General features: G+C 56.9%; 3 protein-coding genes across 8 annotated transcripts in view; 2 read left to right on the plus strand and 1 right to left on the minus strand.

The window, feature by feature from the left end:
* Window positions 1–1,494: 1,494 nt before the first annotated feature.
* RNF25 (ring finger protein 25) lies at window positions 1,495–7,263 on the minus strand. Of its 2 annotated transcripts, XM_075093201.1 has the most exons (10): window positions 7,184–7,263; window positions 7,028–7,102; window positions 6,842–6,944; window positions 6,697–6,764; window positions 5,894–5,963; window positions 5,696–5,767; window positions 4,824–4,964; window positions 3,932–4,021; window positions 3,442–3,576; window positions 1,495–3,325 (listed from the first exon to the last, which is right to left on the minus strand). In XM_075093201.1, exons 1-10 carry the CDS (start codon window positions 7,219–7,221, stop codon window positions 2,600–2,602), a joined length of 1,518 nt encoding a protein of 505 aa, XP_074949302.1. In that variant the 5' UTR covers window positions 7,222–7,263; the 3' UTR covers window positions 1,495–2,599. The 2 variants fall into 2 exon arrangements, with proteins under 2 accessions (XP_074949302.1, XP_074949303.1); XM_075093202.1 differs by lacking the exon at window positions 5,696–5,767.
* STK36 (serine/threonine kinase 36) lies at window positions 7,262–22,796 on the plus strand. 5 transcript variants are annotated; one of them, XM_075093179.1, is made up of 27 exons: window positions 7,262–7,420; window positions 7,744–7,856; window positions 8,857–8,997; window positions 10,517–10,594; window positions 10,975–11,105; window positions 11,355–11,604; window positions 11,997–12,090; window positions 12,357–12,526; window positions 12,753–12,952; window positions 13,032–13,158; window positions 13,270–13,413; window positions 13,682–13,861; window positions 13,976–14,178; window positions 14,535–14,640; window positions 15,055–15,196; window positions 15,491–15,618; window positions 16,228–16,332; window positions 16,551–16,649; window positions 16,859–16,953; window positions 17,273–17,336; window positions 17,521–17,631; window positions 17,774–17,848; window positions 18,268–18,445; window positions 18,849–18,996; window positions 19,225–19,384; window positions 19,670–20,416; window positions 20,506–22,796. In XM_075093179.1, the coding sequence occupies exons 1-27, from the start codon at window positions 7,279–7,281 to the stop codon at window positions 20,719–20,721; spliced, it is 4,347 nt and encodes a 1,448-aa protein (XP_074949280.1). In that variant the 5' UTR covers window positions 7,262–7,278; the 3' UTR covers window positions 20,722–22,796. The 5 variants fall into 5 exon arrangements, with proteins under 5 accessions (XP_074949280.1, XP_074949279.1, XP_074949283.1 ...); XM_075093178.1 differs by lacking the exon at window positions 7,262–7,420 and having other exon boundaries at window positions 7,547–7,856; XM_075093180.1 differs by lacking the exon at window positions 7,262–7,420 and having other exon boundaries at window positions 7,548–7,856; window positions 14,081–14,178.
* The window catches only part of TTLL4 (tubulin tyrosine ligase like 4), a 29,091-nt gene continuing 25,573 nt past the window's right edge, over window positions 21,100–24,617 (plus strand). Inside the window, exon 1 of the mRNA XM_075093184.1 lies at window positions 21,100–21,233. The gene's annotated coding sequence lies outside the window, so the exon portion shown is untranslated. The remainder of the gene's footprint in view (window positions 21,234–24,617) is intronic.

The raw sequence follows: 24,617 nt of genomic DNA on the forward strand, positions 1-24,617 counted from the left end.
TGGGGGTCAAAACTGGTCAGTGAGCAACTGACCATCACTTCACAGCACTTTGGGAAGAGGGAGAAGTGGTGAGGGAGAGCCAGAGGGGACACTGCCACTACACAAGAGCACAGGCAATATTTGTCACTGCTTGCTTTTAATAGTGTTAATGCTACAGATGCCACCAGTGCCCTTCTGCCTGGCCCAAGTGCTTTTGCCAAGTTAAGCCTCACAACAGCCCTGTGGTAGGTGGGTGGCACAGGTGGAAACCAAGCAAGGAGCCCCAGGGCAGGATGCAGGTGCTCCGTTCCTCCCTTCTGACCTGGAGGTTTGTTTTCTTTAGCCCAAATTCATTTCCACATGCTGTTGCAAAATGTCCTCTGCTCCAGGCCGACAGCAGTGAGTCAGAAAGGTGAGGGCCCTTCCTACATCCCTACTCCCAGGAAAAAACCCTCCCCCCTAACACATCTGGCATTTGATTGAAGTCACCCAAGTCCTCACACACTCCAATTTCCATGGCTGAATTCCCGTGCTCCAAACACCGGGCATGGCAGTTTTCTTGCTGAGAGTAAGCCTGGCTCACTGGAGGAAGCCAAGGAGCTTCAGCTGCTATGAGGGACAGAGATCTTTTTCTTTCTTTCAGGATGTGATCAAACACCATTCTTGGAGCACAGCAATTTCACAAGTGAAGGCAGGAGGCAGCAGAACAAGCACCAACATTAGATAAAGTTTACACCTTTTCACTGAAGCACGGACAGGCTGTTCACCCAGAAAGCAGCAGGAACAAGGACAGAGTGAGCACTGAATTAAAATTAGGGCTCCTTTCAGGGAGCGAGCGCTCAGCCCTCATCCCCAGCAGGGCACAACATCTGGCTCTCAGATCCCCAAGCCCAGGACAGGTAGCGTAGGCTCAGACCAAGGAGGGGGAAAAGTCATTTTAGAGCATTAGGGTTGAAAAGAGACCAGTGTGGGGAATCTAAGCACAGAAGGTTCTCGGGCAGCAGGTTAGATCAACCTCTTCAGGACAAGGCCAGGTGTGAAGAGAGCAGGGCAGCAGGTCAGGGCCAGTTCAACAGACAGCTTTTGTGCACCCTTCGCATGCCAAAGTCAGTCAGGCAGATGCATCACAAATGTCCTCACAGCTGACACGCAGCCCTTGGTTTCCCAGGGATCTCACCTGAAGCTCTGGCATGTCTGTTGCAGCACAGCCACTTCAGCACTCAGGAGGAAGACTGTAACAACCCATGTGTGGCCAAAAGAGAGGTGGGAGGCACAAGGCACAAACAAGTGTGAAGGAATCAGTACTGCCTGGGTCAGGCAGACAGCTTACACTGAGGCAAGGTTGAGCAGGGGCCAGGGAGCCCTCCTGCCTCCCGGGAGTGCCAGGGGAAGGTCTCTGCCCTGGCCCCCAGTGTAGGGAACAGGGAGGGGAGTGACCAATTCCAGAGATCAACACCTTTGCTCCAAATAGCAAAGAACCAGAGCAAGAGGGCAGAGAAAACAAAGGGAGCAGGCTCTGGAGAAAACCCAACAAATAAATTTAATAGCAGTGTCCCACTTCAGAGGCTTGGGATCACCCGGCAGGGTTCTGGAGCGGGACACTGTTTACATATGTGAAGCAGCAGCAGAAGGAACTGCACCAAGTTAGTTTAAACAGCAAATCCTCATTTCTTTGGGGCAAGATCATCTTGAAGATGAAAGGAGGGTAAGATTATCCAAAGTATTGGGGCATGTCTTCACTCCAGGCTGTCAGGAGCTCCAAGAAACAGCCTGGCCTTAGAGGGGAATCCCAGCAGATACAGGTCGCAAAGCAGAGTGCTCCTCCTAGGTCTCCCCCATCAGCTTCTGACTGCACAAAAGCAGCTGAAGGACAGGGCAGGAGCTCTGGCTAGATTCAAGCTTCCTGGGGGAGCAGGAGCCAACCCAAAGCCTCAGCCACCAGACAGCCCTGACCTGCCAATGTGTTGCCTTAACCTTAATTTAGATCTCCTGCCTGGGACTGGGAAGTGTCTTGTCATACAAAGGACTTGCCTGGCGAAGCCCATCAGCTGAGCAGCAGTCAGGGCTGCAGGAGAAGCAATGTTGCCTCCAAGGGACAGGGACAGCAGTTGAGAAAGTACTCTGAGGACTTGGGGACACAGCAAGCTGAGCTCCAGGCTGCTGCACTGGCACAGCCTCATCTCTTGGCACCACCACTGCTCTGCTGGGATGCTGTCTTCCAGGGGAGGTCCTGCCACAAGTCTGGCTCTGCTATTGCATCAAGCTGGGCTCAGTCCATTTGCTCTGTAGGTATGTGCATTTCTCGGCAGCTCACATACAGGGATGATGGCTGCAGGTCCCTGGTCAAGGCTTCCTCTGTCCCCTGGGCCCTCCGAGACCAAGGCTGACATGATCTGTCAGGAGTCAGCTTCTCCAACGCTGGTGACAGCCAGCCACTCACACCAGGATGCTTCACTCTGCATGTACCCTGGAGACACTGCCTGTCTCAAGCTGTGCACATGCCAACTGCCTCCTCCCTCCCAACAGGTACAGCATCTGCTTGCTACTGCTCCACCAGAGCCTTCACTGCTCTCCCCAGAAACACACCTCCGTCCCCCAGCCCAGCCCCTCACCACTCCTGCTAGGAGCCATTCTCCTTCTCAAGGAGATGGGCTTCTCGACGTCCACTGGGCCTGAAAGCCCCTCGCCCTCTCGGCGCTCTGGGGTAGGAACCACGCTCCTGGACCCTGGACCTCTCCCACCTCCCGCAATCCCAGGGCCTGTGGTGTCCCTGCCAGCTGGGGGCTGCTCTGTGGTCACTGCGGTTGAATGCCAGGTTCTCCTTCTCCCTGCCCTGGGCCTCAGCCTCCTCCTTTGGGGTCCATCTCTCCACATCACAGTGCTCCTCTTTCAAGTCCACTGCCTCTGTTGCTGGTGAGGGGTCTTCGGCGCACAACTCCTTTCTTTCAGCCAAGGTGGCAGCCCTGCTTCTGTTGTGAGGCTTTGGAAACTCCTGGCTGTGCCTCCCACCAGGTCTCCGCTCAGGTCTTCGGCTGAATCCCCTGGGCCCCCTTGAGCCGTGGAGCAGATGACAGGCTTCCTCCGCTGGTTCCTGCAAGCTGCTGCATGACTGCCTGCCCTGGCCTCTGGGGCCTGGCCTTTCCCCTCTATGCCTTTCCCTCTTGCTCTGCTGCTCCCTGGGCACAGCAGGCCTCTCAGGCTGCCTGGGTTCTGCCCTGGCCTCCAGTGCCCCAGCTGGCTCTGGAGCCAAGGCTTGGCTGGGTGGCTGGGGTGCACCCACAGCACTTGCACTCACCAGTGGCTCAGAGGCAGCAGCCCCTTGGCTTGGACTGACAGCAGCTGGAGGCTGAAACAAAGAAGCCGCTGGTTAAGAAAGGGACGGGGCAGCCCCACAGCAGATGACAGCGGGTGGTCCTGCAGTCCAGGGCCCCCCTCACCATCTCCCTGCCCCTGTTGCCGTACCGCCTGAAGGCTGATGAAGTAACGGTTCCTCTCTGCTTCAGGGTCAATGATTCCCCCTTTCTCTTGCTGTCTCTTGAAAATTAAGCGCAGTTCTTCTTGGCGCTGCAGCGTTTTGGCATCTGGCCTGTACGGCTCCTGAGTGGCAGAAAGCGAGGTGGGGTAAGGGCTCTCTCAATCTGTGGCACGGGCAGGCAGCTGGCAGTGCTAGGAGCTGCTCCCCAAACCCTCCTTATATCACACAAGGAACAGTGGACACAGAGCTCATTCTCCTCTCACAGAGGAGGAGAAAGCTCAGGGCTATATAACTAAGCCTGCTCTTTGCAGACACATCTAGCAATCAGGAGACACCCTGCTAGGTTTTATGAACTACTGTTTGGATGGGCTGTGTAGGAGGACCTGCAAGCATGCAGTGTGTGTTCATTCATCCATTATATTGTCCCAGTTGAAGCTACCCAGCGGGCACAGCAGGGCAGGGAAGCCCCTCTCTTACCAGTGGGTGCTGTGGGGGCGGTGCTGCCTTCAGAGCACACAGATCGTAGACCAGGGTCTCCCGGCAGACAGGGCACTGCACACCAACTTCCTGTGGGGAGGCAAGAGGTGATGCCAAGCCACAGCCACGACCCAGCCCACATGCTGCCGGACAATCTCCAGCCTGGAAGTGGAATAGGGTGCCAGGGAAACGAAGCCCAGGGGAGTTCCAGCAGCATGAAAGCAGCCTGGTGTCTCAACAACTGCTACAAAAGGTGTCTCCACCACAAGGCACACCGGTATTTGTGCTCCAGTGGCTGATTGCCATACAAACCACCTCTGTCAGCACATATGGCTCCAGTCCTCCTTAGCCTAGGATCTATTTATCTCCACTCCAAAGTGGAGCGTGTCATCCAGGCATGCCTCTTTGAAAGGGTTTTGCAGGAAGGAACCTTTGACTTGTTTCACACTCAGCTGTGCTGTTTGCTCTGTGGCTGACAACTGTGCCAACACCAGCTCAGGCAGGTTTTATCAACCCAGAATGCAGGTGATCATGTTTGTCCTGTTGCACACCCCTGCAGTTTGAGGACTAGAGAAGGAGCTCCCTTTTCTAAGTCCCATAGTTCCAGAAGTCCAAAAATGCTGCCAATTCCCCTGTCCCCTCACACAGCAGGTGCTAACCCAGAGATCCAATAAACCAACTGCTAAAGTACTAAAAACTCACAAGATAATTTTGGTTGGGAAGGGCCCTCAGAGATCACTTGGTCTATTCACTGCTCTGATTCTCAGCATGGGCACGACACTGACCATGCTGGCAGGTCAGGCTTGCCCTTGCTCCACATCCCAAAGGGGGTGACAAAGATGTCACGAGGGCCTGTGTAGGGGGCTGGTGGGAGGGGCCCAGGGCCTGGTACCTGTTTGGAGGATGGTGCCTGGTGCTGCTCTGCCTCCTCCTGTTGCGTGAGGATCTCCTCCTCCATGTGCTGGGCGTAGCGGGCCAGGCAGTGGGAGTGGAAGTAGTGGTAGCACTGGGTCTTTGTGAAGGCTTCTCTCTCCTGTAGAGGAGAAAGGGCAGCTTTAAAGGGTTTCGGAGCACAGGGTTGTGTAGCCTCCCCAGCTGAGGCGGCCTTTCACTCCCTTGTCAGTGCGGGCAGCGGGGAACTAGCGCTGTTGCTGGCAGGGACACAGAACATATTCTGCTGGACTTCATCTCTACCTCCTCAGCTCTTACTGGAACACTGCTCCCTGTTCCGAGAGTGAGAAATACTCCTAATGTCAAGCTGCAAAGTTTTTATCTGCATATGTCCCTGTGTAAGCAGCAATCTTCCCACCTGATGTGTTCTTCCCAGGCAGGCACCGCCTCTCCTTGCAACCCAGAAAAGGCAAACTCCCCTGTCCCTGCAGACCTCAGCACCCACAGGGATGTGTTGCAGTCCCTCCTGACCACCTATGTGCTGAACTCCGGGTGAGGTGTGACCAACACAGGGAAGCTGAGACGCACCAGCAACTCTCCCCAGACCCTACCCACCACCTTGGAGATGCTCCAGCATCACTCATTGTCCCTATGCCCTCTTTCTGTAGATGGCTGTCTTCAGGCTGATGGGGAGAGTAGCACATACTGCCTTAGGAAGGTCTGTGCTGAGCAGGACAACCAACAGACCAGAGGAGCAGGGGGCTGCTGAGGCACACCGCAGTCCCAGGCCAATATGCCACTTTGAGCCCCAGGCTCCCTATTCTCTTGCCCCACTTTGCAGCCAGCTCACAGGGCCAGGGGACACGTTCCTACCTGGAATCCATAGAGGCAGATCACACACTGGCCATAAGGAATATTGTTGTCAGTGAGAATCTCCTTTCCTTTCTGCAGAAGCATTAAAGCAAGCATTTTACTGCCTGGCCTGCCCACGGGTGCAGGGCTATCCCACCCCTCGGGCAGTCAGGGACCAGTGTCTGTGGATGGTCACCCCTCATCTCCTCCAGTTCTCACCTCAATCAGTTCGTAGAGCACCTCCGTCCCCAGCCTGGCTTCAGCAATGCTTCTGAGGGACTGGGAAATCCTACAGCAAAGCAGCAGCAATACTTAACACAAGTCTTAGCCGCACCTTTTCACTCTCCCACATACCTGTCACCCCACTGGAACGACAGGAGGAAGAAATAGAAGACTGGCCTTCAGGCTTTGCCTGCAGCACAGGACGGGCACATGCGCACCCACATATTCACATGCTCCTCACAAGCCAGTGCCTTTGTCCTCAGAGGATCAGAGAGCTTGCAAGAGCAGGTTTGCTTGGCTCCTTGGCTTGAGCTCACTCAGCACCCTTCAGTTTTGGTGACTCTCAGGCTTTGTTTATCTGATGGCAGCCCCTGAGCAAGTCTTGTGGGAGCCATGTTAGTCCTGTGCTGCCGGCAGGTACAAGGGTGTCTCTGCACGCACTCCACTGCGCCAAGGACAGGAGCACAAAGGCAACAACAGGCTGCCTGAGGACTCGGTTCAGTCCCACCTCTGTCACAGCAGGACCAACAGCTTCAAAGGCTGACGGGATTTAGATTACAATCCAGGGGACCACAGGAGAACAGCCTTATGGCAGTTCTGCCATAAGGCAGACTTCTCAGTGTCAAACTTATCACCAGTGACTCCTATGAGATTTAACACAAGGTGATTTAGGAACCTGTATCCATCTATTAACAGGACATGGGGAGCCACTAGAATTTGAGAGAAGGCTTTTCCACCACTTCTGCCTCCCGGATCTCTGTACAAAATCATCACCCTCTCCCCTCCCTTCTGACACTCACTTTTGAATTTGCTCATCTGACAGCCCCCGCGGATTCCTGATTGAGATTTCCGGAGTTTTGTTGGGATACTAGGGGGAAAAAAAAATGTAATCACACAAAGCACGACAATGGCGGCAGGGAGAGGAGGCGGGGGCCGGCAGCCTACCTGGGGGGGCACGGAGAGCACCAGGGTGAAGCGGACGTACTGGGAGTCCTGGTCCTGGGCCGTGGCGGGGTGCAGGGTGATACTGATCTCCCAGGGCTCCCACCTGCGGGGCAGGCCGAGGTGAGGGGCGCCGGGGCGGGGCCCGGGGGAATGCGGGCCGCGGTACCCTCCGGCCGCGGTACCTACCTGCCACGGCCCCGCACCACCCGCAGTTCCTCCAGGTAGATGGACTCCAGCACTTCCGCCTCCATCGGCAGCGCCCTGCGGGGACCAGGCGAAGGTGAGGCGGCGGCCCCAGGGGTGCGGGGCGCCGGGACAGGGGATGGGGGGGGGGGGTGTTACCAGTCCGCCGCCTCTGCCTCCTCACCGACCGCCGCCATCTTTCCGCCCGCCCCGGAAGCGGAAGCGGAGGGGGGGGAGCATGCGCGGAGGGGTGTATGTTGCTAGGCGACGCGGCGGCGGCGGGCCCGGGGACGGCCGGGCTGTGGGGGCCGGGGCCGGGGCTGGGGCCGTCCCGTCCCGCCCCGCCCGAGAGGCTGCGGGTCCTGTCCTGTCCTGCCCTGCCCGGGGGAGGCGGAGGTGGGGGTGGAGGCAGAGGGCAGGGGTGGAGCTCGTTGGGGGGCATCGGGAGGCGGAGGTGGGGGTGGAGGCAGAGGGCAGGGGTGGAGCTCGTTGGGGGGCATCGGCGGACACTGTCCCTGGGCAGAGGGCGGTGGGGAGGTCCCGGCCCTTTGGGTGCGGGATGGCGGAGGGTGCAGCCCTGCCTCCCCAGCATGGCACAGCCCGTCTCTGTCGTGGCCCGGAGTCGGGGTTCGGCGCCCCGCGGCAGCCGGTGCCGGAGGGCAAGAGGAGGGGAGTGGGGGGCGAGGCGCAGCTCCTGACCCGCCGCTTTGCCTCGGCAGCTCAGCGGTCGCCTTCCCGAGCGCCCGCCATGCAGAGGTACCACGTCCTGGAAATGATCGGGGAAGGCTCCTTCGGGCGCGTGTACAAGGGGCGGCGGAAACACAGCGCCCAGGTGAGGAAATAGGCGACAGGGGAGAGGGCCGGGGTCTCTGTGTCGTCCTCAGACTGACTTCTGGTGGCTCGTGGGATCCAGGGCCCTGCCAGGGCTTTAGGACTCAGCACTCTTCACTTTTCTGCTGATGTTCCTGGCCAGCTCCTGCTGGTGTGGAGTCATTCAGGTTCAAGGGACCTCAGGAGGCCTCCAGTCCATCCCCTGTTAAAGCAGAGTCAGCATTAAATTCAGGTCCTGCAGAACCACAGGGACACAGACCCCATGGCCAGTGCTTAACTGTTCTTAGGGTGAATGGTTTTTCCTTATATCGTGTTGGGAGCTCGCCTTTTTCAGTTTGTGATCCCTGTCTCATGCTCCCGCCTTACACATCTGTAAAGAGCCTGGCTCCATCTTCTCAGAAACCTCCTTTAGGGAATCACAAGATTACTATTTGGGTTCCCTGAGCATTTTTTCTCTAGGCTAACCAAGCCTGTTTCCGTCAGCCTCCACTTGTACACCATGTGTTTTAGTGTACCCTTGCCATCCTGGTGGCTTCTGCTATACCCACTCCAGCCTATCTTTCTGGGCCAAAACCAAGCCATAGTATTGCTGACGCAGTCTAACAAGCGTCAAGTTAAGGGAAATAATCACTTCCCTCAAGCTTCTGCCTGTTGGTACAGCCCAGGGTACTACTTGTGCTCCTCACAGCCGGGGCACACTGCTGTCTCGTGTTTAGCTTGCTGTCTGCCAGCATCTCTAGCTCCTGTCCTGTGTTTCTGTCAGTTTTGTATGTGCTCACCGATTACATTTGTTTGCTTTATGTGCTACCGTGCAAAGTACTGTGAGCACTAGTGTCGATGTGAAAGGGCCTGGGAGGAGCCCCAGCTTCAAGGGATCCAGTGAACAAATGTCTCATTTGGTGTGCTCAGCTGGAAAATGCTGAGTCCCGTTTGGGTTAAATGCAGACTCTGCTAGGGATGGGGGGAGCCTGGTCTGACCCCAGCTTTGCCTGCTTTGAAAGGTGGTGGCCTTGAAGTTCATCCCCAAGGTGGGGCGGTCTGAGAAGGAGCTGAAGAACCTGCAGCGGGAAATTGAGATCATGAGAGGCCTCCATCACCCCAACATCATCCAGATGCTTGACAGCTTTGAAACCGACAAGGAGGTGAGGGGGACTTTCTCAGGGCAGATGCCTTTGCTTCACTGGGGCAGGGGAACAAGGGCTGGCCCCTGCTGTCACAGGGACCTCTTTCTCAGGAGGTGCTGGTGCCACCCTTCCAGGGCTCTAGCAGTTCTTCCAGCCAGCCAGGTTTGCTCTGTTCCCAGTCATTTCCTGGCTTGTGTTGAGTGCTGTCATCCTGCTGCCAGCCTACTCCGTTCCCTCAGATGGCTGCATTGAGGTCCCCTGTCCTCCAGGCATTCCCACCCTCCCTGAGGACACACAGGGACCTTATGGGGGGGTTTTCCTGAAAAAGGAGACTGGGATGCCAGCCTGGTCAGCATTTTTCAGAGCCCTCCAGTGTGTGTTGTGTAGGGATCCAGCACCTGGCTGGGCTGTGTGGGTGCACTGGGTCATACACAGAGGTGAAGGAGCTGGGTGGGGGGTATGTGTCAGAACAGTGGTTTGGGATCACAGGGTGAGAGTGGGGTCTTCAGAGGCTGGCTTTTCAATGGCCTGAACTGTCATGGAGAGAGTGTGATAGAGGAGGATTGAAGATTATGCTATGGGACACGGGGGCATGAAATTAAGTAATTGTGCAGCAGATTCAAAACAAACTCAAGGGAGCTATTCTACCCTCTGGGTGTAGAAATTCCATCCAGGGTTTGTCCTGTCTTTCCTCTTCCCTGGTTTTTGCTGGCTGTCTGAGATAAGGACAGCCGCAAGGGCTCTGCTAAATGCCAGGCCCTTGCTGCACACAGCCACAGGAGCTCCCTCCTGCCCCAGGTCCTGGTTCAAGCTGATGGGCTGTGCATGATGACACCCCAGCATCGCCCTCATTGATTACTGCCCTGCTCTGTCCTGGTCCCTATGTTGTCTGAAAAGCGGATTCATCACTCGGTATGCACTGAGTCAATAATCACACACTCAGGAGGGGCATTGCTTATTTATTTCAGGGTTGTGCAAGCCTGGGTGCTCAGTGATTTTCCACAAATCAAGCACACCAAAGCTGGCTACCTCATTATATTTATACAATAAGTCCATACATATTCTATCTATCTAATATGTATTCATTCTAATCTACATAGGTTGCATAATGGCATTAAGTCACGCTTCTTGGCTCCACTTCAGATTCTTCTACGCGTGCCTCCTCTCTTCAGGGGTCTTTGGTGGTCTTTACAGATTAAGTACCCTAACCCTTTTAATCTGTATATATGGTCTCATGTTACGCAAGGACAATTTAAGGCTATTTTCTCTTGCCAACTCTCCTTAATTTTCTTCTAAAGGGAGTACTTGTCCTTGATTAAATGAGTAATGGCTGATGGCCAAGATATCCTATCCATAAGCTTAGGTTAAATGTTGAAACATGAAACAGTGCTTGATCAAAAAGAAAGGAGTCTAGATTCATGCTAACTAATCATGTACAATACCCCTTCTTTCCAAAGTGGGGGGTCTCTTACACCTAGGGCATGGTGGGGTGTGGCTGGCTGAATGCCGTATCCCACCATACTGCTTTTCCCTCCAGGTGGTGGTAGTGACTGACTACGCAGAGGGGGAGCTCTTCCAGATCCTGGAGGATGATGGGAGTTTGCCCGAGGACCAGGTGACTGTCATGGTGGCTACGCAGTGTTTGCTGCAGGATGGAGAGAACAGGATTTGTCTGTCTGCAGGCAGCAGGTCTCTGCCATGGGCCAGGAGACTTCAGGAGGGTGAGGGTGCCTCCGAGGCTTTACCTGGCAGAGCTGCTGAAGGGGATGAAAAGGGGGGCAGGTTGCACTGGGGGACAGTTTCCCTGTTCCCTCTCCAAGGACAGCATCACCAGGTTGCTTTCTCAGCCTGCTCTGAGGAACTTCTGGCCCATGGCTGGGGGTGGTCCCTGCCCCAAACAGGGCAAAGGCAGATGTGGGGGTAGTGGGGTACCCCATGGTTGTGCTGGCTGGTGGCACCAGGGGACATAAGGTGAGCCTCCCATGTCTCTGGCAGGTCCAGACCATAGCTGCCCAGCTAGTCTCTGCACTCTATTACCTGCACTCCCACCGCATCCTGCACCGCGACATGAAACCCCAGAACATCCTGCTGGGCAAAGACGGCGTCGTCAAGCTCTGTGACTTTGGGTCGGTGCTGGGGACCAGCTTGAGGGGCATGTTTGGGCTTGGGGCAGCCAAGGAGTGTCGTGGGTGCTGTGGAGGAGGAGGGGGGAGTGTGGAAGTTGACCTAGATTCTGTGTGTATTTGGAGGTTTAGCAGGGGTGGGGGATTTTGAACTCCAGAGGGGAGAGGTGTTGGTAAACTCGTAGAGATCTCCCCAGGAGCTGCAATAGATGTTTCAGCCTGAACAGGCCATCTGTGCTTTGCTCTGAGCAGGTTTGCCCGTGCCATGAGCATCCACACCATGGTGCTGACCTCCATCAAGGGCACCCCGCTGTACATGTCCCCCGAGCTGGTGGAGGAGCGGCCATATGACCACACGGCAGACTTGTGGTCTGTGGGTTGCATCCTGTATGAGCTGTTTGTGGGAACTCCTCCCTTCTACACCAGCAGCATCTTCCAGCTTGTCAACCTCATTGTCAAAGACCCCATCAAATGGCCTGAGGCCATAAGCCCAGTCTTCAAGGTAAGGGTAAGGCTCTGTCTGTGGGGTGAGATCTGTTAATGCAGCAGCAGCTTTGGCCTTGTCTGCTGCCCTGGTGGGTCACTCTTATGTTTTATGTCCCCCTAACAGATTTCAGAACATAGAGGAGGGATGAGAGATTGGCCTCCTGGGAGGGGGATCATTACCACTGCTGACCCTCTATAAGCTGGGGACAACAGCAGAGGAAAGATTTACTGGGCTGGGAAGGGAAGTGTCTTCCTGTTTGCCCTAAGGACTAGAGCCACTGCTTCCTCAGCACCAGGCAGGGAATGCAGGCCTCCTGGCTGCTGTCACTGGGGGATACTGGTGGGTACACTGCTCACTGGAGGGTGCCAAGCATGTGTCAGTGACCCTGGTGCTGTGCTGCCCTGCAGAGCTTCCTGCAGGGACTACTAATGAAGGACCCCCGCCAGCGGCTGTCATGGCCAGAGCTTCTCTCTCACCCCTTCATTGCTGGACAGGTTACTGGTGAGTACCATCTCTTTCTCCAATGCTGGCCAGGTCCATTTCCTCCTACTACTGCCTGGAGGCTGGGAAGACCAACCTGTCCTGCTTTTTTTACTACCCTGTTCTTTGCCTCCCTCCTCTCAGCTTCCTCCAAGCACTGACCCCTAGTACTGACCCCTAGCTCCTGCCCCTGGGCTTGCTCTGGGTCCCCTGGGATCCCAGAGCCGGTCACTCTCCCTGTGTATGAAGTGAGAGCTGCTGATGAAGTTCTCCCCTTGCCTCCCCAGTGATCGATGACACAGAAGAGCACGGGATCTCAAACCCCTTCACCACCAAGCTGTCCCCAGAGCTGCAGGCTCTGAAGGAGCATCAAGCCCATTCCCTGGCCCCCAGGAGCGGCCAGTCCAGAATCCTGAGAAAGGCCCGTCAGAAGATGGCTGAGGAGGCACAGAAAAAGGTGGAGAAAAGTGTAGGATTCCCCTGGCTGTGTCCACAGTCAGGGCAAAGGAGGGGCACTGAAATGGGACCTAGTGGGAAAGACAGAAAAGGAACGTGGGTCAGGCTGGGGAGACAGCCACATACAAGGCAGGATGTGGGGTCCTTGGTGTGGTGGGGTCTAGGGGGGGCTTCCTCTGTCTGTCTGAGTAACCCCGCCCTGACCAAACATCTCTGCTGTCACCCAGGGACAACGGAAGGAAGGTGATGCAACTACAAAGGACTCTGGCAAAGGATGCCCAGGGCATAGACCCAGAGCAGCTCCTGGGAAGGGAGCCCTCACAGAGGGGGATCCACCGGCTGCCTCCAAAGAGAACAACCCCTGTGTCCTGCAAGGAAAGAGCATCATGGCAGAGTGGGAGCTGGAGGAGCCTCCACTCAACCCACGGTGAGGGGGGGCTGGGACTGGGAGAGGAGGAAGAGGGGAAGGCAGGGTTGCTCACTGATTGTGCTGTTTCCTTGGCCAGGGAGCACAGCATCACTGGAGACTATGAGCGGGAGCTTCCTGGAGCAGGGGCCCCTCTGCAGCCTGGTATTTGTAGAGCAGAGCCCCGGGGCAGGTGCAGCATTGAGACCATGGACCTGGAGAGTGAGGTAAGACGGTGTCTTGTGGTGAGGATAGCAGGGCCCAGTCCCCAGGTGCTGGTACAGAGACCCTGGGGCAGGCAGGGTCTGTGGCACCAGCCGTCTCCCCTCTGTGGCTAGGAGCTGGAGAGCGATGAGGAGTGGCAGCACCTGGTTGAGATCACAGAGCCCTTGGTCATGCAGCTGAGCACACCGCTGAGCCTTCTGAGGGATCTGGCCTTCCGGCACCGTGTCCAGTCCCGCCTGGCAGACTCTGCTCAGCAGGTGAGTGATGGCTGGCTCAGACAACTATGACTGGGGACATAGATGTTGCCTTCTTCCCCAAGATTGGGTCAGGAGCATGGGAAGAGTCCTCAGTCCAGCCAGCAAGGAGATCCTCTGCTTCTTCAGGTGCCAGAGCTGTCTCATGCACTTAGCTTGCCATCTGCTCCCCTGCTGTCCCCTGCCTGAGGAGGTGGAGGGCTGTCCTGTGACTGATGGAGAGGCCACAACTGCTGCTGACCACGAGCGCTTCTGGCTTTTCTGTATCCAGGTGCTGGAAGGGATGCTGGAGGGAGCCTCCCGTCTCCGTCCTGTGCTCCGTGTCATGGGCAACCTCCTGGCTACCCAGTGCGACTCTGAGCTGCTGGACCACTTCTGCCGAGAGCTGAATGTGCCTCTGTCCCTGTTGTGTCTAGCCAAGCAGATCCTGGAGAGTGGTAGCACCAAGCAGGTGGGTATAGGGTCCTGGAGAAATCTGGGCTCCTTCCAGCCCTGCAGAGTGCTGGTGCTGGGGAGGCCCTGGTGAACTGCTGGAGCTGGCTCACAGGACCGGTGCCTCTTACAGGCCTCCTTGAGAAGGGGGAGGTCCCAGCAGCAAAGGATCCCACTGCAGTGGTGTTGGGATGGCCATCAGACAATCCCACTTGCTGTTTCTTTCTGGATCCTGCAGCAGCCCTGGTGTATCATGGTGCTGACAGACCTCTTCACGGTGACCACAGTTTATTTCAGCAGTGAATGCAGCCTGGAGGAGAGTGGGCAAAAGGACAGGTAGGGACAACCCTCTGTGCTCTGAGGTCTCTCTGGCCATTGCAGGGACTTGGTGTAGGTGGGAGGGTGTTGTTCGTACTCTGTGGCTGGAGCTGTCTCTGTGGGGAAGCGTTACAGACTAAGTGCTTCATGCCATATTGCTGTGCTCACAGAGGAGCACTTTCCGTGAGTGGGACTAATTAAAGGGAAGGCACAGCTGACTAGAGTGCAGCTGTGCTGCCTGCTGGCACTGGCTCCCAGTCCTAGTGTGTGCTGCCTGCTCTATTAGCCAGGGCCATTTGGGTCTGGCCAGACACTGTCCCCACAGTCAGGGCCTGTGTTTCTCTGCTCTCCTCCGCCCCTGCTGCCTTCTCCAGTCTGCAGGCCTTCCAGGAGTGTGCTGGCTGCTTCCTAGCCCTGCTGCCAGAGCTGCTGGCTGAGCCAGCTGACAGCGAGATGAGACTCTGCCAGCAAAGCCTCCTGGTAAGGGTGCCCCTGTCTCCTTTCTCCCCACCCTCTCCCCCTGGGACAGAAGCTGTGGGGCTGCGTGTCCATGTCAGGGGGAGTGCAGACTGAGGACCCTGCTCCAAGCCATGTGGTCTGATGCATTCTTGTCAGGGCAGGCTGCCTCACCCACTGAGGGTTTTGGGGGGATCACATGCAGAGACAAACTCTCTGAGGGGGCACCTTCCCTGGCTGTGCCTCCATGTGTATCCCTCTCTCAGCCAGAGTTACTGGCTCCCACGCAGTAACCTGGCTGGAGAGGACACTTGGAGGTCCCTGAACTTTCAGCACTTGAGTCCTTCTCCCAACTCTGCTGCCCCTCCCCGTCCTCCTCCCCATTGCTCTCATTCCACCCTTGATCTAGTGTGATGACCCTCCCTGCGTCTCCCCCAGTGCTTCACCCTGCTCTGTGAGAGCCTGGATGCGACGTGCCCTTCTGTCTCTGCCCCCTTCTATGCCAGCCTGCGAGAGAAGCATCAGCCCCTGCTAAACAGACTCCTCCAGGGATCCATCTCAGAGCAGCCTGCTCTGCAAGGTAGTAGTTGTGGCAGCTCGCCACCTTCTCCTTGGGCTTTCCCCTCTTCCTCCTGCACTTCGGCTCCCTTGGAGCGCTGACTGCTATTGCAGTGCTGTTGGCCAGAGGAATTGGCTGAAGCTTATCTGCCCAAACTCCTTCTAGCCAGGGCTCTCCTGTTCTGCCTCAATCCCAGATCTCACCTTCCTCATGTCACAAGCCTGACTTATCCTCTCTTGGCCTCCAGCCCCCTCCTGCTGCCCATCAGCATCCCTCACCCTTAGTACATGTCTCCTGAGCTCTGTCCCTGTGCAGGTGCGGTGATGGAGGCCAAGTCAGCCCATGACCAGAGCCTACGTTTGGCAGACCTCTTCACAGCTGCATTGGCTGCTGCCTGCAGTGTCCCCCTGGAGAGGAACAGCTGTTGGGAAGCCAAACAGCAGGTCAGACCAGCTCTCTTTGCAGGGTGAGGAGGTGTGGTCCCCGCAGGGATAGCAACCCTTTGCAGGAAGGTCTCTTTTTCAGCAGTAGAGCGGAGGGCTGGGGTCCTCCAGCTTTGGTGGCTGCAAGGCTGGTGTTTGCAGGCTGCCCCTTCCCAACCAACAGCTGAGCTTCAGGAGTCTAAGGACTCATAAGTCAATTAAGAGACTCACACTTAGAATCTGAACTGGGGGATGGGCTAAGTAAAGAATTAGGCAATGCAAAGAAAACTTGAAGAATTCTTACATGACAGTGATATGAACTGCAGGAAATCTGAAATTGAATGGAGAATAAATAAGAGGGAAAACAAAAGTATAGATTCACATTTGATCCTTTAACTCAACTCTGAGTCAACAAGGAGGGAAGCAGAGGAGGAATCTCACCTTGCTCATCTCAGCTGTGGGACTGTGCCTCAAAGCCATACTGGGTCATGGCAGATGGGTGTCCTTTTGTGAACGCAGGCAACATAGGAAGCAGATGCCTTCTTTTACTAATTTGTTGCTAGCATTAAACTCCTTAAGTCTGTGCAGTGCTTTGTGTGCCCAGGGTGCAAAACAGGCTGATTTCTGCAGGTCGCACAGGAGGTAGCTGAAAAGCTTATGAAGGGAGAGAGCCAGCAGCTTGGGAAACTGCTGGGGAGACTGGAGGACCCAAGCTGCTCCCTGAAAGTGCTCAAGGTAATGGCCCTGTCAATTTATCTGGCTGTCGCCAGAGGAGCCTGAACCTTTAGTTCGGGGTTAGGAGCATGGGGAAGGGGGAACTGTGGGCTCAGCCCTCAATGACTCCCATCTCCCTGGTGTCAGTTGTTGAATAAATGAGGTGTGACTGGGATGGACCTGGTCACCACGTCCCTGTCCCCAGGGGCTGGTATGCATCTCTCTCCTCTGCCTCGCAGATACTCTACGCTGGCTGCCATGCCAGCCTGAGCCTGTGCCAGCACCTGGGAAGGAGCCAGCGATTCTGGGGTTCCCTCATGCAGCTCTCAAAGGGCAAGGTAGGCCTGACCACAGCCCTGGTGGTGGGGTGGGAGTCTGGGCAAGCAGGACATATTCCTCTGAGTGCTGCACAGACCAAGCTGGGGGATGTGTGGGGAGAAGAGTTTGGGGAGCTTAGTCTGGAGAGTGAAGTTCTGCAGGGTCCAAAAATGTCCCTTCCTCCCCTCCCAGCCTTGCTGTGCCCCTGTGACTCTTGCTTCCATGCCAGGTCCCCATGATGGGGGTGGCCCAGGGGGCAGCCTGTGAGGCCTCACTGTATCTGCTGGCCCTGCTCACCCTGCAGCTCCAGGCCTCCCCTCCAAGGTAAGTACCTGCTTTCACTCATGGGTGGGAGAGGAATGTGTCCTGCCTGAACAGCCCTCTGTGCTGTACCCTGCCTAGAGCTGGGCTTCTGCTCCCAGTGACCCCTCCAATCCAGACACATCAGGAGAGTGCTGGGCAGCATGGGTGGGTGCTGGGGATGCAGTGAGGACCCAGCGTGGGGAAGGAGGTGTTGTGAACTAGGGCTCGCTCCTTCGGCAAGGTGGCTGTTTGCCAGCCCTGGGGCTATTTGGATGCTGCTGCTCTGTGGGATGTAAAGCTGTGGGAACGTAGTGCCTCTCCCCTGCTCCCTGTGTTTCAGGCCTGAGGAGGTGGTTACCCTGGCCATGGATCTCATCACCCAGTCTCCTGTCATCTCCCTTGTGGTAAGGCTGCCTGCCCTGCCAGAGCTGTCACTGAGAGCCCTGCAGGGCCCCATGTCCCTTGCTCAGGGTGGGATGGGGGCAGGCACAGCCTGGCTGTACCTGCCCTGGGCTGAGGGATGAAGAGTCAGCATTGAGCAGGCAGTTAGGAAGGTACCAAAGGTGCTGAGCTCTCCCTGTCCCACAGGGTGCTGCAGCATTCCTCCTGACACAGCTCAGTCAGCATGGGATGGCCTTGGAGCTCAGGGGAGAAGAGATCCTACCGGTGGTGACAAACATGCTGACAGCGCACGCTGAGGTACAGGATAGGGACAGAGGAGCAGGGGAGTCATACTGTCACCCCACTGTGGAGGTGTGCAGTCAAAGATGGAGTCAGAAGGGTGCAAGTGCTGCTCCCTTGGACCCACCACCTAGCTCCAGCTTGTCCCCTACTCTTACAGCTGCAGCTCCCCCTGCCAATGGGTGCTGGTCTCTATGATGGGATCTTTTTCCTCCTGCTGAAGCTCCTTGCCCAGGTACCGGCCTACCTATCTCCCTTTGCCTGGTCCCTACCAAAAGGTGTGGTGGCAAAAAGGCCCAAATGTGGAACGGAAATGGAGGCCGAGTCAAACCAGGGAACCAGGCAGCTTTGGCTGAGCCATGCAACCCTGTGAAAGTCACCTAATGTCCCTGGGTTGTCTGTGAAACTCCGGAGGGTTGGTGGGAGGGTGGTAGGCAGGGAGAGTGATTCATGGGCACACTGGAGCGAGAGAGGGCAGATATGCCCAGGGACTGGCACTGTCAGCAAGTGCAGCAGGGCTGCCAGCTGCCCATGGGCCATGTCTGTCCAGCCCTGACTTCCCCAGGACCATGGGGCTGGCGGGGATGCAGACCAGAATGCTGGGGAGCTGTGGGGGGCCACGATGCCCCGCAATGCCTGTCTCCCCATCTTTAGGAGGACATGGCCGTGGAGCAGGGCTTTGCAGACTCAGAGCTGTGGAGCGTGGTGTGGCATTGTGTTGCTGTGGTGCTTCATGTGGGCAGCGACAGGGCAGTGCTGGATGGAGAGGGAGACCCCTCAGGGGCAGGTCACCCCGTGGCAGAGCCAGACTGGAACCTCCTCTCCCCTCAAGGTAGGAGCTGCAGGATGGCAGGGCATCTGCCCTGGACCCCCAGACTCCTGGACCCTGCTCTACATCCTACCCTCAGACTTGCCCATGCCTGTCCCCCATTAGTCCCTGAGGCAAGGTGGCTTTTCCTGAGAATTGCTGCTGTTTTCTGGGAGAGAGGGCTGGACTGGGCTGTGCCTAGGTGGGAGGAGCTCAGCTGAGCTGGCTGTGGAGGAACAAGAAAGGGTGCCTCTGCTGCAGGGGAACATTGGGCCTGGCAGATGTGACCACCATGGGTGGAGATTGGTCTGGTCTTGGGCAGGGAAGCACAGAAGCAACCCTAGAGCAGCCTTGAGGCAGTACAGACAAGAGCAGACTTTTCAGCCTTCCCTCGCTTTGACCCTCTGCTGCACTGTTCTCCCTGCAGGCACCCTGCTCTTCCTCAGGCTGGCCCTCTTTGTCTTCACTCACGAGTCCCACCAGTGCCTGCCTCAGCTCACCCAGTCCCACGGTGTCCTCATGGTGACGCTGAAGAGGCTGCTGTCCCCTGGCTTCCTGGCATGCCTGGCACAGACGTGAGTTGTGGGGGAGGGCTGAAGCGGGCGAGCTCAGCTGCTGAACAGGCCTTTGACACGAGCACACTGAGGGCTGAGAAATTACTGACCTGGCACTTGCAGGGCACAGCTCGCCTGCAGAGCCTCTCCTTAGTACCTGCTGTGGGGAATGCTCTCTGCTTCTTGACTTGATGTTCTTCTAATCACCCCTCTATTAATCACATTAAACTTTCTCTCTAACAAATTCAGGCAAGCAGGAGAGGGTGGGGACCCTGAGCTTGTCCCAGCTGTGGTGATCCAGGCCTGCCAGCTCCTCTGTTTCCCTTTTGCCCTGGATGTGGATGGAGACACCTTATCATTGGTCATGGAGGCTGTGAGAGATGCCCAGATCCCTGCCCAGCTGCTGCAGGTACCTTCATGGCTCTGTTTCTCTTCCACCTCACACTGGGGTGGGGAGACACCTCCCCAGATTGTAGCCCCTGGTGCATGGCACTGCATCACACCATGGTGGTGATTTCTGCCCACAGAAGTGCTGTGCAGCCCTTGGAACGGCTTGGCTGGCACCTGAGCTCTGCACCCACCTGCTGGCAGCCTTCAGCCACGGCTTAGCTTGCCACGGGTCAGGCTTCAGCCACTCTCTGGCCCGCACGCAAGGACAGCGCGCTCAGTGCCGCTGCCTCTCCTTTCTCCTTAGGTCTGTTCTCACCATCTGCCGTTGTCATGCACCGAGCTCCCCATGAGCCTCTTGTGCCACCTTGTTGTGTCTGATGAGCTGGTCATCGACCAAATGATGAAGGTAGCCGCCGCCTCAGAGCACATTGTTGCCTTCTTGACGTCTGCCTTGTTTACAGACAGCCTCGTGCTCACAAGCGACCTCCTGTCTCTCTTGACCCATGTGGCCCGGGCCTGTCCAGAGCATCTGCCCTTTCTCCAGAGGATCCTGAGGGGCTCAGACATGGCCAAACAGCCACTGACCCACCTGCTCGGCCACCAGCAACACCCAATACGGGCCAAAACCTGCAACCTGCTGGGCAACCTGCTCCGACATGGCCATGGCTTTCCTCAGGCACTGCAGAGCCAGCCCAGCTTGCTGGAGGGCCTGCTGGGGTGCCTGGCAGACCAGGAGGAGAGTGTGCGCAAGGCAGCCAGCTTTGCGGTGGGCAATGCTGCCTACCACACACCCTCCCCGGCTGGGACCCTGGGCAGGGCCGTGCCCAGGCTGACGCAGCTGTTGAGTGACACGCAGGCCAGGACGCGCTGCAATGCGGCCTTGGCCCTGGGCAACCTGGGCCGGTGCTCAGCGGAGCTGGGGGACCTGCTGATCGAGAGCAGGGCCCCCCACGTCCTGCTGGAGGTGGCCTGCCGGGACCCCTGGGAGAGCGTGCGGGAGGGAGCCCTTGCCGCGCTGCGGGCCCTCAGTCAGCACCCTGGGATACGGCAGGTACTGCATGGGGACCTTGGCTCCCATGGTGCTGCGGGGACAAGGGGCCAGGCTGGCGGGTGACTCCTGTCCCTCTCCGTGCTCCACAGGTCCTGCTGTCCCTCAGAGCCGCTGAGAAGCTGGCCACGCTGGCCGGTGGTGACTTGCAACCCGCTGCTGGTGGCAGCCTCCGGCCGTTGTCTGCCCACCACTGCAAGAAGCTCCTCCGCCTCCTTGTACCCCTGCACGGCATCTGTGGGAGTGGGGCTGGAACCACACCTGGCACCCCAGATCCGGGCGAGTCTGCTGCCCTGCCCCGGTGCTGAGGGCTGGGCCTCTCGCAGGACGGGACAAATGCTTTCATCATTTTCCTCGGGCTCCAGCCATGACCTTCCAGGGGGATTTTTCACTTTGCCCACCCTGAGTGGAACCCTGCCCGGCCAGCTTCACCCGGGGGCCCTCCCCGTGGGAAGCCATTCCTTGAAAAGTGCCTGTACACCTCGAGAAACCGCCTCTAAGAGGACTCCCGGGGCTCCCCTGCTACGCCCCGGGGCTCCCCTGCTACGCCCCGGGGCTCCCCTGCTATGCCCCGGGGCTCCCCTGCTACGCCCCGGGGCTCCCCTGCTATGCCCCGGGGCTCCCCTGCTACGCCCCGGGGCTCCGCCACGCCACTAGAGGGCGCTAGCGCGCCACGCCGGGCGATGTCGGCCCGCCAGCGCGGTGGTTGCCGGTAGGTGTAGTCACGTGGCGGCGCCGCCCCGGATCTCTATGGTAACGGCGGGCGGTGCGGCGGCGGCGGTGGCGGGGAGCGACGGGGCCCAGGGGCGCCAGGCCGGCGGTGAGTACGGGAGGGACGGGCCTCCCCTCATCTCCCCTCCCCAGAGCGGGGCTCTTCCCCCAGTGGGGAGTGCGTGCCGACCGTGAGCTGTCCCTGGGGTCCGTCCGAGGGGCGTCGGGCCCTCGGTCCCCCGCTGCCTCCCAGCACCCCCGGCCCGTACCTGGGCCCCGAGGAGGCACCGTGCTCATCCCTGGGCCTCCCTGCGGGGGCTCGCTGTGGCCCTACCCTGTGTCCTCTTGGGGTGCACCGGGCCCTGTGGGGCTGGGGGGACGTACTGGGGACGGCGTCCCGGCCAGTGCTCCTGGGGCAGGACGGAGCATCCCGGTAGTGCCTTTGGCCTCAAAGATTTTTACCTGAAAAAATGGGAACCAGAGCGTGTTCTCTGTGCGAGCGCCAGGGAGGAGGAAGAGCTGGCTCCCCCGAGAGCCTTGCCAACGGCACTTGGAGCAGCAGTGAGGATGGAGCTGGGGCTGACTGGACCCAAGCGGGGGCTGGGACAGCCCGGCTGTTAATCCTCCCACTGGGGTCTTGGCTTGGCGGCTCTGGTGTTGTAAAAAGGAGCCGATGGGTCTGAAAGGTGAACAGCAGAGCTACGAGAGAAAACCTGGAGTGTTTCCTGAATGCCTCCAGGGTCCAGGCTGGGAAGGAGGGGTGCAGGACTGGGGAAGCCCAGTAGTGCTGTGCCAGTGTGCTGCCTCCCTGCCTGGCTGGACTGCGGATATCTCATGGGCAGCAGAATGCAGTCCCACAGCTCCACATCAAACCTGTCCCTCCATGACTCCTTGTGATGCGGCTTCTCTTTCTCATTGCTGTGTGCTCCCCACTGAATGGGTGTGCGATGTTTAGTGGCTCCTGGGCAGTTTGGGTGAATTAACAGTGAATTGTTGGTCTGATTACAGTTTTACCTAATAATTTTTCCTTTACTCTTAGTGGTTTTATGCAGCAGATAGTGACACTTGTCTGTCCTTGTGTTGCTCTCTTGCTGCAGTCCTTAAGTTTTGTATTAGGCAAACTTTGTTGATGACAAATTGGCCCCTCCCACTCTTCGATCATGCCTGGGGCCCTTCCCAGCATAGCAGGGGTCGCATTGTGAGGAGGACGCTGATGGGGCCAAATGCCACCGTCCCCAGATAATGATGTCTGCGCAGGGATGTTGTGTCACCAGTGCAGATCAGAGGTTTGGCTGCCATATTGGCCTGGTCACCATACTGGCCTGGCTGGGTGCCGTGCCTTGGCATTTCCTGGGTTCCTCCCATGCAGCAAGTCTGGGAGTACTTGGCGGCATCTTCCCAAATTCAATCTCTATTTCTGCTCCGCTCCCAAAGTCCAAGAGACAGCTGTATGGAGCAAGGTGGTTGCAGTGCCTCCAGAGGAATCTTTCCCACTCTGGTCAAGGCATGGAAGGGTCCTCATCACATACTGAATGAAAGACCTGGGACCTTTTCCTTCCAGTTGCAGATGCGTTTCAGAAAAAAGAGGATGGACAAAGAATTTGTGTTTTGCACTAATTGGGCACTTCTTGTCTCCTTGCTACGTATTGGTATTTTATACTTGTTCCACTCACCCTGAGTCTTTCACCTTTATTTTATTTGGGTTCTGGATTTTAGAAGAGCAAACTTGAGTTCACTCAGGGCTCAGTTGGGAGGAATTCCATGGGATGCTTCCATGGAAGACAAAGGAGCTAGTGAGTGCTGGGAGTTCTTCGAGAACTCTATGGGAAGCACACAACCAGTTTATCCCCTATAAAGGAAAGGGAAGTAAGCAGAGCAAGAGGCCCCCTTGGCTCAACCATGACCTCCTGGGTCTACTCAGATCCAAAAGGGAAGCACACCAGAGATGGAGAAGTGGGGGATTATCCGTCGAGAGCTACAAGGGCATTGCCAGAGCATGCAGAGATGCAGTTAGAAAAGCAAAAGCCCAGCTCAAACTGAAACTGGCTGTAGATGTCGAAAATAACAAGAAAGGTTTCTTCAGGTATGTCAACCATAAGCAGAAAAAGAAGGAAAACATAGGCCCACTGTTAAACAGAATAGGAGAGTCAATCACCAATGGTGCTGAAAAGGTAGAGGTCCTCAACACTTTCTTCACCTCTGTCTTTACCAACACACCCTGTAGGATCCCAGGCTTTGGGAATGAAATTGCTGGTTGATCTGACCCACCATCAGTGAAGGAGGAGTTAGTACGTGAATTATTACAGGAGACTGACCCCTACAAATCGATGGGCCCTGACGCCATCCACCCGAGGGTGTTGAGAGAGCTGGCTGACATCATCGCAAGGCCACTCTCCAACTCTCCATAATCTTTGAGGAGTTGTGGAGAACGGGGGATGTCCCAGAGGACTGGAGGAAGGCAAATGTTACCCCTACCTACAAGAAGGGCTTGAGGGAGGATCCGGGAAACTATAGGCCCATCAGCCTTACTTCAATCCCTGGGAAAGTTATGGAACAAATCCTCCTGGGGGCCATCACAAGTCGAAGCACGTGACTGGGAAAAACCAACACGGCTTCACTAAGGGCAGATCATGCTTGACAAAACTGGTGACCTTCTACAAGAAAGTGACTTGCCTGGTTGACATGGGGCGGGCAGTGGACATTGCCTACCTGGACTTCTTCAAGGCCTTTAATACGGTCCCCCACAGTCTCCTCCTGGAGAAATTAATGCATTATGGCCTAGAGAAGTGGTCTGTCCAGTGGGTGGGGAAGTGGCTGACAGGCCGCACCCAAAGGGTGGTGGTAAATAGCTCCTTTTCCAAGTGGCAACCTGTCACAAGTGGAGTCCCCCAGGGATTGATATTGGGCCCAATGCTACTCAACATCTTTGCAAGTCATCTGGATAATGGGATCAAGTGTAGCCTGATGAAGTTTGTGGATGGCACCAAAATGAGTGGGGAAGTAGACACTCCAGCAGGGAGAGCTGCTGTGCAGGGAGATCTGGATAGGCTGGAAGAGCGGGCCAACAAGAACCTTATGAATTTCAGCAAGGGCAAGTGTAAGGTCATGCACCTGGGAAAACATAATCCAGGAGTTCAGCACAGACTGGGATCCACCTGGCTGGAGAGCAGCTCTGTGGAAAGGGACCTGGGGGTCCTGGTGGACACAAAGCTTAACATGAGCGAACAGTGTGCTGCTGCAGCAAGAAGGCCAAGAGGATGTTGGGTTGCATCAAAAAGGGTATCACCAGCAGAGATAAAGAAATCATTATCCTGCTCTACTCAGCGCTTGTCAGGCCACACCTGGAGTACTGTGTGCAGTTCTGGTCCCCGCTATACAAAAAAGATGTGGACAGGCTGGAAGGCGTCCAGAGAAGGGCCACCAGGATGATCAAAGGACTGGGAAGCCTGGCATACGAGGATAGGCTGGGAGAACTGGGTTTGTTCAGCCTTGA

This window comes from Phalacrocorax aristotelis, chromosome 5 (genome assembly GCF_949628215.1).
Source record: "Phalacrocorax aristotelis chromosome 5, bGulAri2.1, whole genome shotgun sequence".
Classification (NCBI taxonomy): Eukaryota; Metazoa; Chordata; class Aves; order Suliformes; family Phalacrocoracidae; genus Phalacrocorax; species Phalacrocorax aristotelis.

What these genes read in the sequence shown, in the direction of transcription:
- STK36 (XM_075093178.1), top strand. Translation starts at nt 7,584, where the DNA reads ATGGCGGAGGGTGCAGCCCTGCCTCCCCAGCATGGCACAGCCCGTCTC. An exon ending in TGCAGCTCTCAAAGGGCAAG is followed by an intron (nt 16,650 to 16,858) that starts GTAGGCCTGACC and finishes CTTCCATGCCAG; the next exon opens with GTCCCCATGATGGGGGTGGC. An exon ending in CTCCTGTCATCTCCCTTGTG is followed by an intron (nt 17,337 to 17,520) that starts GTAAGGCTGCCT and finishes CCTGTCCCACAG; the next exon opens with GGTGCTGCAGCATTCCTCCT.
- RNF25 (XM_075093201.1), bottom strand. Translation starts at nt 7,221, where the DNA reads ATGGCGGCGGTCGGTGAGGAGGCAGAGGCGGCGGACTG. An exon ending in TGCTCTCCGTGCCCCCCCAG is followed by an intron (nt 6,765 to 6,841) that starts GTAGGCTGCCGG and finishes TTTTCCCCCTAG; the next exon opens with TATCCCAACAAAACTCCGGA. An exon ending in TGCTCTACGAACTGATTGAG is followed by an intron (nt 5,768 to 5,893) that starts GTGAGAACTGGA and finishes ATGCTTCTGCAG; the next exon opens with AAAGGAAAGGAGATTCTCAC.